Consider the following 16,839-nt stretch of genomic DNA (forward strand, 5'->3'; position numbering starts at 1 on the left):
CTCGTGTTTCTTGGCCCAAGCAAGTCTCTTCTTATTATTGGTGTCCTTTAGTAGTGGTTTCTTTGCAGCAATTCGACCATGAAGGCCTGTTTCATGCAGTCTCCCCTGAACAGTTGATGTTGAGATGTGTCTGTTACTTGAACTCTGTGAAGCATTTATTTGGTCTGCAAACTGTGGTGCAGTTAACTCTGCAGCAGAGGTAACTCTGGGTCTTCCTTTCCTGTGGCGGTCCTCATGAGAGCCAGTTTCATCATAGCGCTTGATGGTTTTTGTGACTGCACTTGAAAAAACTTTTTTTGAAATTTTTCGGATTGACTGACCTTCATGTCTTAAAGTAAAGTAATGATGGACTGTCATTTCTCTTTGCTTATTTGAGCTGTTCTTGCCATAATATGGACTTGGTCTTTTACCAAATAGGGCTATCTTCTGTATACCACCCCTGCCTTGTCACAACACAACTGATTGGCTCAAACGCATTAAGAAGGAAATAAATTCCACAAATTAACTTTTAACAAGGCACACCTGTTAATTGAAATGCATTCCAGGTGACTACCTCGTGGAGCTGGTTGAGAGACTGCCAAGGGTGTGCAAAGCTGTCGTCAAGGCAAATGGTGGCTATTTGAAGATTCTCAAATATAAAATATATTTTGATTTGTTTAACACTTTTTTGGTTACTACTTGATTCCATATGTGTTATTTCATAGTTTTGATGTCTTCACTATTATTCTACAATAACACTTGAATGAGTAGGTTTATCCAAACTTTTGACTGGTACTGTATATATAATAAAACATAATATGTGACACATTTCAAGAAGCTAGGCTTATGTCGCACGTCACTACTACATAGGAGAGGCATTTGAAATAAATATTATTTTTTTTTTAAATCAAAATGCGTATTTTGGCAGAAATGCCTTCTGGAACATGTGAACTTTCATGTGCCTTAATAACTTATATGCCATCTGTAAATATGAATAAAATTGTTAAATTACGAGCCTAGTTGGTTTAGCCACGGAAAAAGACAGGAACCTTCCCACTAGCCATGATTGGTTGCGATAATGGATGGGCTGGACATGCAGAGAGATGAGTTCAGATTGGTCTGCTATGTAGCACGCTTCTGTCTATAAAATTAGATGCTCAGTATGTGTAAATAATACTTGCTACCGCAGCTTTTAAAAAATGTATATATATAGCGTTAGACTATATTTCTTCCCTGAAAGAGCATTATGAAAAAGTTGTGATGGACTACTTCCTGCACACGGTCAGTGTGAACCAGGGTGACTTGACAACGGGCCAAACAAGCTTTAGCTAACTACATACCAAATGGAAAAGACACGCTGCCGTGAAGTGTTCATCCAAATATACGGGTAAGAGTCTAGCTACATTTTCAGATATTATACATTTCAAGTTTTGTCAGAAAGTCATTTTCATTGCAAGTTAAAGCATACTGTTAGCTAGCAAGCAAACGTTATCTTGCTGGTTCGCTAGCTAACATTACATGTATGATCTGTGTAGTAATATTATTCGTATCTCAAAAATTCACTTGCATTGCTAGTTATAGCCTAATGTTAGCTAGCTAGCTAACATTGAACCTAGTTGGTTAGCTTTATTCACCTGCAGATTCATACTACAGCATTTCATGCATGGTGGCTAACTATGACAATCCGTTTGTACTGTAGCTATGGGTTGCAATTATGGTTAGCTACCTACATGTCTAAACAAAAGACTCCACGTTGCCAGATGATTACATAACCCATCAAGTTAGCCAGGTGTCAGGGAGTGATTACTGCCATCTATTGTATTTCATGAACATGTGTACATGTCTAGACAATAGTGACCCATCCACTTAATTAGATATGGCTGAAGGGTGGTTATAGCATTTCTTTCACATGACAAGTGTGTCTGCGTAGGCATCATCTAATAATTATAAAATATGTATAAAATATTTGTATCTGGACACTTTCTATTTTTGATATTGCTACTATGCAAATATGCAAGTAACCATTTCACTGTACCGTTTACACCTTCTGAATCATGTGCATGTGACAAATAACCTTTGATTATATTTGATATAGTGTGTGTTTACCAGAGACTGTAATGTGAAGAACAACATGACCTGCACCAAAGTCATTTTAGGATATAGGCCAAGAACTAGATAAAGTGTATTTTTACCTGGTGTTTTTCCTTATTGTAAGCTACTACTTTTACCACTTTTAGTCTTGAAATCTTTGGTTGTTCCAAAACCAAAACATTCACGGGCCATTTTCTCAAAAGTGGGGTTAAAAGTTTATCAACTTTCAAAGCAGAATTACTTTCCCATTGTTCCTCAACTGCAGTGTATGGTATACCATTTTGTAGCTCTGAGTCTCTACTTTTATCCAATGTAAAAAACACCATTTCAAATGTTGCTACATAAGACAGAATCGAGGCGGTCGGTCACATATCATCTTTGTCTCTCAAAATCATTGTAATGTGGTTAAACTTAAAAATAAAATCTAAAAGTTAAAATTCATCCAGAGAGCGCCCTTAGATCGTGGGAAAAGGCTGCACTTGACCGTTGCACTTGAATTATTCCCATGGTGAATGGCTAAGCCTGCTACGCTATGAAACCACAAACTACTGCAGAGACTTTGATATTACTGGCCGCAATTGATATGGTGAAAACAATGTGTGGGGAGGCAGAGGCAAAGAAACTCACATCAATACCTTTGTCAGATAACACTGTGAAACTAAGAATTGATTCTATAGCTAGCAATCAAGAGGAAACTGACTGAACGACTCAAACTCCCCACCTTATGCTCTCCAAATGGACGTTAGCTGTGAGGGCCGAGATACATTGACTTTTGTTTGCTACATGTAGGGGATGCTATTCACAAGGACATATTGTTCTGTCTCACAATTCCCGAGCATGAAACGGCACAGGCGATGTTCAGTGTGCAGTGGGGGAGATCTTTGTGGGCTATACTCAGCCTTGTCTCAGGGTAGTAAGTTGGTGGTCTGTTGATATCCCTCTAGTGGTGTCGGGGCTGTGCTTTGGCAAAGTGGGTGGGGTTATATCCTGCCTGGTTGGCCCTGTCCGGAGTTATCGTCGCATGAGGCCACAGTGTCCCCCGACCCACCCCTGTCTCAGTCTCCAGTATCTATGCTGCAATAGTCTACAGTGAGGGAAAAAAGTATTTGATCCCCTGCTGATTTTGTACGTTTGCCCACTGACAAAGTAATGATCAGTCTATAATTGTAATGGTAGGTTTATTTGAACAGTGAGAGACAGAATAACAACAAAAAAATCCAGAAAAACGCATGTCAAAAATGTTATAAATTGATTTGCATTTTAATGAGGGAAATAGGTATTTGACTCCCTCTCAATCTCAAGAAAGATTTCTGGCTCCCAGGTGTCTTTTATACAGGTAACGAGCTGAGATTAGGAACACACTTTTAAAGGGAGTGCTCCTAATCTCAGCTTGTTACCTGTATAAAAAACACCTGTCCACAGAACCAATCAATCAATCAGATTCCAAACTCTCCACCATGGCCATCTTGGGTCGTCGTCGTCGGGTGAGGTTGTGTCTCTCTCTGGCGGGAGGTAAGCTTGGCTTATATACATAGTTTGGGCTTTGTCGAGTAAAGCTTAAACTATGTATTTAGATTGTAGTTAGGTATTGTAGGTAGTTATCGTGGGTTGTTGTATGTAATTATTGTAGGTTAGTATTGTATTCGGCTGAGCCCGGTGAAGCACGAAGCTAGCTAACCCACTACCTGGACTAGCTGGCGGGTGGCTACTGGTAACTATTTGCAACTGTGGATAGTTGTTTCACGCTTGAGAGTGCCTGTAATTACGCAAGCTAGCTGCCTACAATAATTACATACAATAATGCCTACCATTCAGCTGTTTTCTAACCTCATTGTCTGAAGCGTTAACGTTGGGTAGTAAGTGGCTACTGTGCTTGAAATTTTGTTAGCTTGTTGCTACCTGGATAGCTACTAGTAAACAATAGCTGGAACGACCTAGCGAACAGACGCGAACTGGCTGAGTCAATTCAGTGGCTAGCTTTGCACTTGGCTAGCTAACAGTAGCTGCTAGGGGTAAGTTATAACCTACATTTGTGTTTGTGTGGTCCTCTGTAGCTCAGCTGGTAGAGCACGGCGCTTGTAACGCCAAGGTAGTGGGTTCGATCCCCGGGACCACCCATACACTAAAATGTATGCACGCATGACTGTAAGTCGCTTTGGATAAATGCGTCTGCTAAATGGCATATTATTATTATTATTATTATTATTTTGTTTTTACATACTGGTAGCCAGAGTCGTTCAAGGGAATTCGGGACATGGGTGACTAGTTAACGTTAGCTTGGCTCTCTCTGTGTGTTCGTGCCGTGGGAGGAGGGATTTCTTCTTTGTCTGAAAGCAATGGCTAGCTAGTATGCTAACTATTCTAGCTAACTAACTGGCTGAATAAGTTGACGACGGACTCGCTCAAGCTGTCGGGACTAACCCACAACTTTAGACACGGACACGAATGATCTGCTTGGCGTGTTGACACACTGGTAGTTTGTTGTGGCCGAGTATTGGTGCTAAACCGTGTTGTTGGAGTCCGGCATGCTAGCTGGCTGTGGCGTCATATGACTAGGTGCCCTGGACGATTTTCATGGAAGAATACTGTACCAAGTTAGCTAGCTGAATAAACTAAGTTAGTATATTCCTAGAAAACATTGAACCGCTGTAGTTTACAACAATTATAGTTTCTGAGGTGGAAGTTGGGAGAGTTATATTTGGGTGTTTCAGTGAAACGTAAGTGAGGGAGGCCCCGCTCTCTCCTCTCCCAGATGTTTAGTTCATTTCATTCCGATCTCCTTTGCATTATTGTAGCCATTTTCTGTAGCCTGTCAACTATGCCTCTGTCTATCCCTGTTCTCTCCTCTCCGCACAGGCTATACAAACGCCTCACACCGCGTAACTGCTGCCTCTCTAACCTGGTGGTCCCTGCACGCACCACCCACGTGGAGTTCCAGGTCTCAGGCAGCCTCTGGAACTGCCGATCTGCTGCCAACAAGGCAGAGTTCATCTCAGCCTATGCTACCCTCCAGTCCCTCGACTTCTTGGCGCTGACGGAAACATGGATTACCACTGAAAACACTGCTACTCCTACTGCTCTCTCCTCGTCTGACCATGTGTTCTCGCATACCCCGAGAGCATCTGGTCAGCGGGGTGGTGGCACAGGAACCCTCATCTCTCCCAAGTGGACATTCTCTCTTTTTCCCCTGACCCATCTGTCTATCTCCTCATTTGAATTCCATGCTGTCACAGTCACTAGCCCATTCAAGCTTAACATCCTTGTCATTTATCGCCCTCCAGGTTCCCTTGGAGAGTTCATCAATGAGCTTGACGCCTTGATAAGTTCCTTTCCTGAGGATAGCTCACCCCTCACAGTTCTGGGTGACTTCAACCTCCCTACGTCTACCTTTGACTAATTTCTCTCTGCCTCCTTCTTTCCACTCCTCTCCTCTTTTGACCTCACCCTCTCACCGTCCCCCCTACTCACAAGGCAGGCAATACGCTTGACCTCATCTTTACTAGATGCTGTTCTTCTACTAATCTCACTGCAACTCCCCTCCATGTCTCCGACCACTACTTTGTATCCTTTTCTCTCTCGCTCTCCTCCAACACTACTCACTCTTCCCCTACTCAGATGGTAATGCGCCGTCGCAACCTTCGCGCTCTCTCTCCCGCTACTCTCTCCTCTTCCATCCTATCATCTCTTCCCTCTGCTCAATCCTTCTCGCTCCAATCTCCTGATTCTGTCTCCTCAACCCTCCTCTCCTCCCTTTCTGCATCCTTTGACTCTCTATGTCCCCTATCCTCCCGGCCGGCTCGGTCCTCCCCTCCTGCTCTGTGGCTTAATGACTCATTGCGAGCTCACAGAACAGGGCTCCGGGCAGCCGAGCGGAAATGGAGGAAAACTAGACTCCCTGCGGACCTGGCATCTTTTCACTCCCTCCTCTCTACATTTTCTTCATCTGTTTCTGCTGCTAAAGCCACTTTCTACCACTCTAAATTCCAAGCATCTGCCTCTAACCCTAGGAAGCTCTTTGCCACCTTCTCCTCCCTGCTGAATCCCCCCCCCCCCCCCCCCCCTCCCTCTCTGTGGATGACTTCGTCAACCATTTTGAAAAGTAGGTTGACGACATCCGATCCTCGTTTGTTAAGTCAAATGACACTGCTGGTCCTGCTCACACTGCCCTACCCTATGCTTTGACTTCTTTCTCTCCAGATAAAATCTTGCGACTTGTGACGGCCGGCCGCCCAACAACCTGCCCGCTTGACCCTATCCCCTCCTCTCTTCTCCAGACCATCTCCGGTGACCTTCTCCCTTACCTCACCTCGCTCATCAACTCATCCTTGACCGCTGGCTATGTCCCTTCCGTCTTCAAGAGAGCGAGAGTTGCACCCCTTCTCAAAAAACCAACACTCGATCCCTCTGATGTCAACAACTACAGACCAGTATCCCTTCTTTCATTTCTCTCCAAAACTCTTGAGCGTGCCATCTTTAGCCAACTCTCTTGCTATCTCTCTCAGAATGACCTTCTTGATCCAAACCAGTCAGGTTTCAAGACTGGTCATTCAACTGAGACTGCTCTTCTCTGTGTCACGGAGGCTCTCCGCACTGCTAAAGCTAACTCTCTCTCCTCTGCTCTTGTACTTCTAGACCTGTCTGCTGCCTTTGATACTGTGAACCATCAGATCCTCCTCTCCACCCTCTCCGAGCTGGGCATCTCCGGCGCGGCTCACTCTTTGATTGCGTCCTACCTGACCGGTCGCTCCTACCAGGTGGCGTGGCGAGAATCTGTCTCCGCACCACGTGCTCTCACCACTGGTGTCCCCCAGGGCTCAGTTCTAGGCCCTCTCCTATTCTCGTTATACACCAAGTCACTTGGCTCTGTCATATCCTCACATGGCCTCTCCTATCATTGCTACGCAGACGACACACAACTAATCTTCTCCTTTCCCCTTCTGATAACCAGGTGGCGAATCGCATCTCTGCATGTCTGGCAGACATATCAGTGTGGATGACGGATCAACACCTCAAGCTGAACCTCGGCAAGACGGAGCTGCTCTTCCTCCCGGGGAAGGACTGCCCGTTCCATGATCTCGCCATCACGGTTGACAACTCCGTTGTGTCCTCCTCCCAGAGTGCGAAGAGCCTTGGCGTGACCCTGGACAACACCCTGTCGTTCTCCGCTAACATCAAGGCGGTGACCCGATCCTGTAGGTTCATGCTCTACAACATTCAGAGAGTACGACCCTGCCTTACACAGGAAGCTGCACAGGTCCTAATCCAGGCACTTGTCATCTCCCGTCTGGATTACTGCAACTCGCTGTTTGCTGGGCTCCCTGTCTGTGCCATTAAACCCCTACAACTCATCCAGAATGCCGCAGCCCGTCTGGTGTTCAACCTTCCCAAGTTCTCTCACGTCACCCCGCTCCTCCGCACACTCCACTGGCTCCCAGTTGAAGCTCGCATCTGCTACAAGACCATGGTGCTTGCCTACGGAGCTGTGAGGGGAACGGCACCTCCGTACCTTCAGGCTCTGATCAGTCCCTACACCCAAACGAGGGCATTGCGTTCATCCACCTCTGGCCTGCTGGCCCCCCTACCTCTGCGGAAGCACAGTTCCCGCTCAGCCCAGTCAAAACTGTTCGCTGCTCTGGCACCCCAATGGTGGAACAAGCTCCCTCACGACGCCAGGACAGCGGAGTCACTCACCACCTTCCGGAGACACTTGAAACCCCACCTCTTTAAGGAATACCTGGGATAGGATAAAGTAATCCTTCTATCCCCCCTTACCCCACCCCAAAAAAATAATAATGTCAAGTGCTTATCCCACTGGCTATAAGGTGAATGCACCAATTTGTAAGTCGCTCTGGATAAGATGATGGCCAAGACCAAAGAGCTCTCCAAAGAGGTTGTAGACCTACACAAGGCTGGAATGGGCTACAAGACCATCGTTTTTCTGCTAAGGGGACAGGGCAACTTCACCGTATTACAGGGACGATGGACGGGGCCATGTACCGTCAAATCTTGGGTGAGAACCTCAGCCAGGGCATTGAAAATGGGTCGTGGATGGGTATTCCAGCATGACAATGACCCAAAACACACGGCCTGAGCCCTAGGATCATGCCTCAGGACGACCTGGCCTGACTCCACCTGGTCGTGCTGCTGCTCCAGTTTCAACTGGTCTGCCTGCGGCTAGGGAACCCTGACCTGTTCACCGGACGTGCTACCTTGTTTTGGACCTACTGTTTTCGACTCCCTCTCTACCGCACCTGATGTCTCGACCTCTGAATGCTCGGCTATGAAAAGCCAACTGACATTTACTCCTGAGGTACTGACCTGTTGCACCCTCAACAACCACTGATTATTATTTGACCCTGCTGGTCATCTATGAATGTTTGAACATCTTGAAAAACAATCTGGTCTTAAATGGCCATGTACTCTTATAATCTCCACCCGGCACAGCCAAAAAAGGACTGGCCACCTTTTTTTGGTGAATACGTTGCTGTCTTTTAATACCAATATGCATGTCAATAGTGTAAATGGCTATAAAATATAAGTCCTCATATTCTAAAATCAAATGATTTCTCTAACATGTTGGGACCAACATGGTTGAGTACCTGCACAAGGCGGAGGTGACCAGACCCTACCCATTTGTGTTGGCTCTTGGGGACTAATCACAGATGTTTACAGTCATTAGTGGACCGTCATTGGAGCAAGGTACATTGCTTGGGGCACTGGATGTGTGCTTCAAGTCCTATTATGTGTTTGATATGAACTTTCCCACTGTGCCCCAGCATGGGAATTCCTACAGATCACAGTGTATCAGCTGCCAGGAACAGAATCCCTCGCAGTAAGACTGTTGCGAGAACTTATTTTTTCCACTGAACAATAGTGGATAAGTACTGTATCTGCTCTTGTATGTAGTGTGATAAGTGACAGGAGGAAGCACAGCCCTCCGGCTGATGTGTTCCTGTGAATTCATAGATGGATGAGCTATGGTTGTCTCATTCCAATTATAATATGCTCTTAAGGCACTATTTATAGCTCTGCTTTTTAATGCATTTGTGCCTGCTTTAAGTTCAACTACTGAAGCACGTTCTGGTATGCTTTCTTTCTATCACAACAATTTATTTTAAATACAAATGTTACATTTTGGGGATTGTGAAAAGTGCTTTATGAATGAAATACAGTTATTAAGTAATGAGTCATTAGTCCATGTCCTTAGTAGAATGAACTTCAAATGTAATATTTTACACTTGTTCTGTGTAACAATGTTTAACACGACCCAAATGTGTGTGTGTGTGTGCTTTCACCTAAGATAGTGTGTCAGTGAATATCTATTGATTAGCTCTGGCACGGTCTGATAGATAGATCTGTGTTAATACCACATAAGACAGACAGTGTCACACGCACGCATGCTTTGTTTTTCTCCCATTGAAATCTGAGTGTGCACATCAAGTTCAACGGAGGCTTTAGTCTGATGTTTGGTTCATGAAAGAATATAAATAAATTATAATCAATCCTATCTTATGAAATCTCATCTTGTGAAATAATACAAATGTAGACAATAGGGCTTTGTTTCAATGTGCTATTTAAAAAAATATATATTCTTGTACATTCTCTGACGTGATGTATTTTCTGAAATGCAGGGAATAGAAATTGATTATTTGATATAAAATATTGTATCTTGGTTGTGTGTGTAGGAAGTGGGTGGGGTGGTAGAGAAGGCAAAAATATGCAAGCAAAATTGAAATTAGGATGACACTGAAAATAACCCAAGGATTACATAAATTACCCAGATGCTGGGTCAATCCCCCAACCCAACACACTGGGTTGTTTTAACCCAGCAATATAGTCTAATTTACCCAGCAGTTGGGTCAAGCGCTCAACCCAAGGCGCTGGGTTAGAAGCACAACCCAAACCCGCTGGGTTGAATTAATAAAAATTAAATGATTCAAAAACAGCATCCTCACTAAACTTTTACAAATACCACTCAGTGATAAGTCAAATAGTCAAAATAATAATAGGTCAAAATAATTCATAGTTTCATTGTATTTTTACTTAAAAACAGGGTATACTTTTATGTAAACAAGGTCTATTGGCTCTAAATTCCAAAACAAATGAAAAAAATTCTAGTAATGGGTTGAACAGAAGTAAGACTAAAGATGTAACACAGAATTGATTGAAAATGTATACTGTATGCTTTATAAACAGTCAAACCAGGCGGGGTCATTTTTGACCCCAGAGGACAAAAGGTGTGATTATGGGCTGTCATTAATAAAAATTAAATGATTCAAAAACAGCATCCTCACTAAACTTTTACAAATACCACTCAGTGATAAGTGAAATAGTCAAAATAATAATAGGTCAAAATAATTCATAGTTTCATTGTATTTTTACTTAAAAACAGGGTATACTTTTATGTAAACAAGGTCTATTGGCTCTAAATTCCAAAACAAATGAAAAAAATTCTAGTAATGGGTTGAACAGAAGTAAGACTAAAGATGTAACACAGAATTGATTGAAAATGTATACTGTATGCTTTATAAACAGTCAAACCAGGCGGGGTCATTTTTGACCCCAGAGGACAAAAGGTGTGATTATGGGCTGTCATTAATAAAAATAAAATGATTCAAAAACAGCATCCTCACTAAACTTTTACAAATACCACTCAGTGATAAGTGAAATAGTCAAAATAATAATAGGTCAAAATAATTCATAGTTTCATTGTATTTTTACTTAAAAACAGGGTATACTTTTATGTAAACAAGGTCTATTGGCTCTAAATTCCAAAACAAATGAAAAAAATTATAGTAATGGGTTGAACAGAAGTAAGAATAAAGATGTAACACAGAATTGATTGAAAATGTATACTGTATGCTTTATAAACAGTCAAACCAGGCGGGGTCATTTTTGACCCCAGAGGACAAAAGGCGTAAGGCATTTGGGAGGACAACACGAGGGTTAACCCAATGCTGTGTTTGTCCAATATGGTTTTTGAAATAACCTAAATTGGGTAATTTTTTTACCCAGCATCTTTTAGAATAACAATAATTCATTTTGGAAAAATAATATGAATTGCCATATTAGGCATAAGTCAATTTCTACCTTTTTAAGATGTTTTCAGTAAAACTGTTGGTACGCTCATTCAGTGCTCTTGTCTGCATTAAAAACAAATATCGATCCAGGTTGGATGTGACAGGAGAGACCACGCCCCCTGACTTTGAGAAGCACCGACGCGGCATGCATCAAGCACACCCATCTCAGTAGTGGTGGTGAGATAAGAGAAATTATGTCAGACTAATTTGCAATTGAATGTCATAGCCCCGCATAAAAAGTATATGATGGTGAGTTGAGAATACAATCAAAAGTACTGTTAGAATGTTTTGCAATTGACTGCCATAGCCTCAATAAAAAAAGTAAACGTTCGCTGTTAATTACATAATTTTCTTTCACATGGTTGATGTCGCGAGAAAGTTCTGATATCAAAATGGGGTTGTGGGCCAAAAAAGTTTGGGAACCACTGGGTTAGGGTTAGGTTTAGAATAGGGGTTAGGAAAAGGGTTAGGGTTAGTAGATAGCTAGTTGAAATGTTACTGATAGTCTGTAGAGCATCTACAGATGGACTATGAATAGGCGACCTTACACTGTTATTGGGCTATGTAGCCTATACTCTTAGAAAAAAGGGTTCTTTGGGGTTCTATATAGAACCTTTTGGTTCTTTGGACAAGATTAAAGATCACTTTACTAAAAAGGTTATATATTTATATAACCAGTGAAGGCAAAGAACCTTGAGGGTTTTATCCCTACCCCAGAGTGTAATGTGGGATTTTTGCAAACAGCTAACAAAAGCTAACCCAGTCACATCAAACTCTGAAATTACTGCTAACTAGCTCACTTTTGATTTGTTTTAGCTGGTTTGCACTGATATTTATATCCATATTAATTATGCTACTGCATGATATCGACCTGGTCAGAGAAATGGCTAGCTGACATCCGACACCTTAACTCTCTATGACAGGGGGAGATCGAATTCGTATTTTTCAACATTGTTGCAGAGGTCTGAATGGCAAACATCAAGGTTCATAGAGCAATGTTCATACAAACCTATGCTGTTGCAAACTAAATGCTAGCTAGAAGCAAGAGGAAATTGTGTTTAATAAAAGCACTCTTATAAACACATTATTTCCTCTTGCTTAAAAAAAAAATGAAGGGGTTCTAATTTATATAGAACCTTTGTGATCCTTTCAAATTTGAACTGCCCTTCAGATTCAAAAACCAACTGCCATTCCTGCATGAAGAAGCAAGAGGAAGGTGGTTGAACTTGCAAATAGCCTACCAATAAGCACATTGTTTTTCAATTTATTAAGGTAAACAAAGTTGATTATTTAATTCAAATATATGAAGCCAAAGTCATGATAAACTATGGGCTAGATAGATAGTGTTATTACAATTTGTGCACTGTTTGTAAACTAGCTAGCTAGCTAGACGAAAAAGAGCTACAGAAATAGAGCTACAGACTCAGCCTGACATTGGCAATTAACTAATTGTTACTTTTATTTCAGTGTGGAGTCAAATGAGGGGACTATTTTCTCGAAGCCAAATAAGACTGTTGCTGACCATAGGTGATGGGCAGTGGGCTGACTGAGAGGAGGTATGTATCTACATTATTTATTAATAAATTACTATGTATGCTATAATAGGTCTTGGTGATTCAATAGCCTAGTTAATCATTACATTACTTTTAACACACTCTCTGTTTTGCTCAGTCTGGCAGTAACCCACCTATCAGAGGCAGAGGATCTCTTTTGGCAGCTGCGGACAACAACTGCATACAAATTGCTCTTCTACATCATAGTAATGATATGTCTACATAGCATTTTGTCTTCACTTTGGCAGATTAACTCATGCTTATTTCTGAAGATTAACTCATGTTTTTGCTCCTTTCTTCATATTCTCAGGAACCAGCCAGGCAACAACCCATACTGTACTGTTCCATAAAGAAGTTGTTAAGAAGATTGACATGAGTCACCATTCAAACAAAGAGATGCCGCCCTGGCCACCAGTGCATATTTCCAAACTATGTTTGCATATAATGACAATAACATCTCAAAACTATGCTGGTGTTCTATTATATTCTTAGCTAAAAAAATATTGCTATTTATTAGTAGTAGCCATAATTCATGAATTACACCATACAGGGTTCTATACGGAACCGATTTTGGTTCAGTGAAGAAGAACCCTTGGGGTTTTGATCAAAGAATAGAACGTTTAGGGGTTCCATATACGAAGCAAGCGATAGAACCCTTTTTGGTTCTAGGTATATGGAAGCTTTTTCTCAAAGAGTGTAGGCCAGGGATGATCTACGATTTTTTGTTGATGGTCGGGGGGCAGGAACATAATTACAAATAATTTGTAGACTGCAAATTGACCGCAAAAAGCCCAAACAGATCCAAACAGATATAAAGTCTGCTAAAAGGCATATTATTATTATTATTATTATTATTATTATTATAATGTTTGGCTAAAACATAATCATTTCACACCTTGCTTACATTTCTACAGGATCACGTGTCTCTATCATGCCTGGGAATACTTGGGAAAATATTTCTTAAATACAAATCACTTGGAGCTGATTTCATGGTCTTTTTCCCAGTCTTTTATTTCCAACAATAATATATATATATATATATATAACTTTTTTGCTCAGATAACTTGGGGGCCAATTAAAATAATGTGTAAGCCTACACCAGGGTTTCCCAACTGTTAGATTGTCCATAAATAATCTAACATAAACAACATGGTTGGCCACTATTGCCAGACAGATGACATTCCGGTTAACATTTTCTGTCACACAATTTCCTAAAACTTTGTAAAGTCGTGGGTAAAGTTCGTCCACAACAGTGTTGGAATATCATCAAACAAGTCTCGTCATGAAACTTTCTTCCCAAAGTTTGGGTTGCGTTATACTCAGAAACTGCACTGCACTGCTGCTGCGGCCAAGCCCACTCTCCTCCCTCCCTCCATCTTCCTTCCCCAATCCCCTGAACAAAAAACAATTCCTTACCTGTGATATTGACATATTCAGGTACACGAACAGTCCAGTGGTCGAGGCAATCTGTAGAACGATCACCACAATCACCACCATAGCGACCCACATCTTGGACGGCGCGGCATCGCGACGCGTGTTTGCAGCAGCTGCCGCGGCCGGGACCATCATATACGTGGTGGATTCGCTGCTGAGGCTTCTGAAGTAATCCTGCTGCTGCTGAAGGCTGTTCGGCGTGGCCATGGTGGCATTCCCGACACATTAGTATCCGTCAAAAACAACAACGAAGTCGCGGACGGGACGGTATATTAAATCAATGCCCAGGCTACATGAGTGTGTCTCCTGCTTTTCCGAGTCGGAAAGAGCCCCTTCATTCAGTTTGGCGTGGGAGGAGGAGAACCACTCCAGTCGTTTATCCTATTCCTTCCTCTTTGCCCCGACGACTTGAGAGAAAGTTGACTGGGGTAAGCCACGTTTCAGACCTGCGGAGAGAGTGTGCAGCCTGCCTCCGCTCTAGTTCCTTCATGACAGAGCTGCGTGCTTGGTGTTAACCTCTCAGTCACCTCCTGAGAGAGAGAGAGAACAGATAGAGGGAGAGTCTACCGCCAGCCAGTGCACTGAACAGAACAGGACAAATATTTAGCAAAACTCTAGAAAACTGAGCCTTGATTAAATATTTGAACTTTCCGGAAAACATTACACACTGTCCTCTTGGCAATCATCTATGTTATTGGTAGTATGGCTATGGAAATGTGTATTTGAAATGCATGGTGATTTTTTAATCATGGAAAATTAAAACCTAACTAAAGTGTTTTTCATCTAACTTACATGTATTATTAAAAATGGATTACATTTGTTTGTGAAACTAAAAGGGAAACGTTTATGGTAAAATAAACAACTTTAATCTCAAACACAAACTCTCAATGAAGATGCATGAAGTTGCATTTGAAACGACTGAAAAATAAGCAGATGGGAACAGATAAGTGACTGCTTTTAGCGTTGTAAATATGTCTGACTATCTTTATTAATAATCTTGATTTCCTTTCTGTCTCTCCCACTTTTTGTCTCTCGTCTCCACAGCTGTGTCGTCATGTGTGAGCCAAGGGGACCACTGTTTGTCTCAATGCTCCATGTGTGTATGCTCTATATTGGGATGGGAGACAGATTGTGGGGGAGACTATGGTTTTGGGACCCCGCCAGACAGACAGCCCTGGTACTGGGGACCTCTCCCCCTCACACCCTTACACCTTTGTTATACAACCGACTGACCAAACAGAGCCCTACGCTTCATAGTAGTGCACAGATGTGTGGTGATCCCTTTTCCAAACAAGTATGGCAGGACTATTCCTCTCTACCTCTCCAAACGAGTATGACATCTCCCTATCTATCTCTCATAATTCCTGGAAGCAGGGGAAGGAAAGCCCTGTCTCTTTTATGCTCCCATCCCAGTAAAGAGGTGAAACCACAGGTATGCTCCTGATGGCAGAGAAGATATAAACTCTTCACAGAGATGTTCAACATGGTTGCGTTGAAGAGCAACATTAAACCAAGCAGATCCAATATGACAGAGCTGGACGCAATCATTTGACTCAAACGTCAAAGGCTGACAGTGGATGAATAAATTAATATTTTCACTTCAACCAGGCCTATTCCCCCTGTTAGTACATACAGTATGGCGTTATCTATGGCATATGTGAGCATTTGCCTATAATGTATGGGTTAAACGGGACTCGAAAAAAAGGGTTTGAACCAATGACCTACAAAGATGCAATGATCTACATGTCTCTGAGCTACAAATTTCCCTTTTCTTGAGTCAGGCTTTTAATGTATACCCACTGGGCACAGACGTCAATTCAACGTCCATTCCTCATTGGTTCAATGTAATTTCATTGAAATGACGTGGAAACAACATAGATTCAACGAGTGTGTGCCCAGTGGGTAGTATAATGGTAGCCTATCTACTGTGCAACTGGGACTGCAGAACGTTATCTATGTATGTTACTGTACAGACAAAAAGGAGCGTGTATATCACCTGTAAACAGCCTGGATGTAAAAAGAGGTAGATGGCTCTGGGAGCACAGAAGAACAAATGTGAAGAAGTGTCTCTGCAGGCCTCTGGTAGTAGGGAAATTCCACAATAACTCCGATTTTTCACTTTAAAATGTATGTCAAACAAAAAGCAATGATTGCAAAGTTAAACAAACCATACAACTCTATGCACAAGGTGCAGATTCAAAGTTTGGTAACAGAATGATGGCACAAATAGCACAAACCGTCATTGTTACCAAACTTTGCATCTGCACTGTTCAAGTAAAGTAAAGTAAAGCCTTCCATAAGCTTCCCACAATAAGTTGGGTGAATTTTGGCCCATTCCTCCTGACAGAGCAGGTGTAACTGAGTCAGGTTTGTAGGCCTCCTTGCTCGCACACACATTTTCAGTTCTGCCCACACATTTTCTTTAGGATTGAGGTCAGGGCTTTGTGATGGCCACTCCAATACCTTGACTTTGTTGTCCTTAAGCCATTTTGCCACAAATTTGGAAGTATGCTTGGGGTCACTGTCCATTTGGAAGACCCATTGCAACTTCCTGACTGATGTCTTGAAATGTTGCTTCAATATATCCACATAACTTTCCTTCCTCATGATACCATCTATTTTGTGAAGTGCACGAGTCCCTCCTGCAGCAAAGCACCCCCACAGCATGATGCTGCCACCCACGTGCTTCACGGTTGGGATGG

The 16,839-nt window shown here is 42.3% G+C and overlaps 1 protein-coding gene across 1 annotated transcript in view; it reads right to left on the reverse strand.

The window, feature by feature from the left end:
- The window catches only part of tnfsf10l (TNF superfamily member 10, like), a 70,295-nt gene extending 55,663 nt beyond the window's left edge, over nt 1–14,632 (reverse strand). The window contains exon 1 of the mRNA XM_084165333.1: nt 14,120–14,632. Coding sequence (XP_084021459.1) covers nt 14,120–14,344 — 225 coding nt within the window. The 5' untranslated portion in view covers nt 14,345–14,632. The remainder of the gene's footprint in view (nt 1–14,119) is intronic.
- Nucleotides 14,633–16,839: the final 2,207 nt, after the last annotated feature.

This window comes from Coregonus lavaretus (genome assembly GCF_964263955.1).
Source record: "Coregonus lavaretus genome assembly, chromosome: 7".
Taxonomy (NCBI): Eukaryota; Metazoa; Chordata; class Actinopteri; order Salmoniformes; family Salmonidae; genus Coregonus; species Coregonus lavaretus.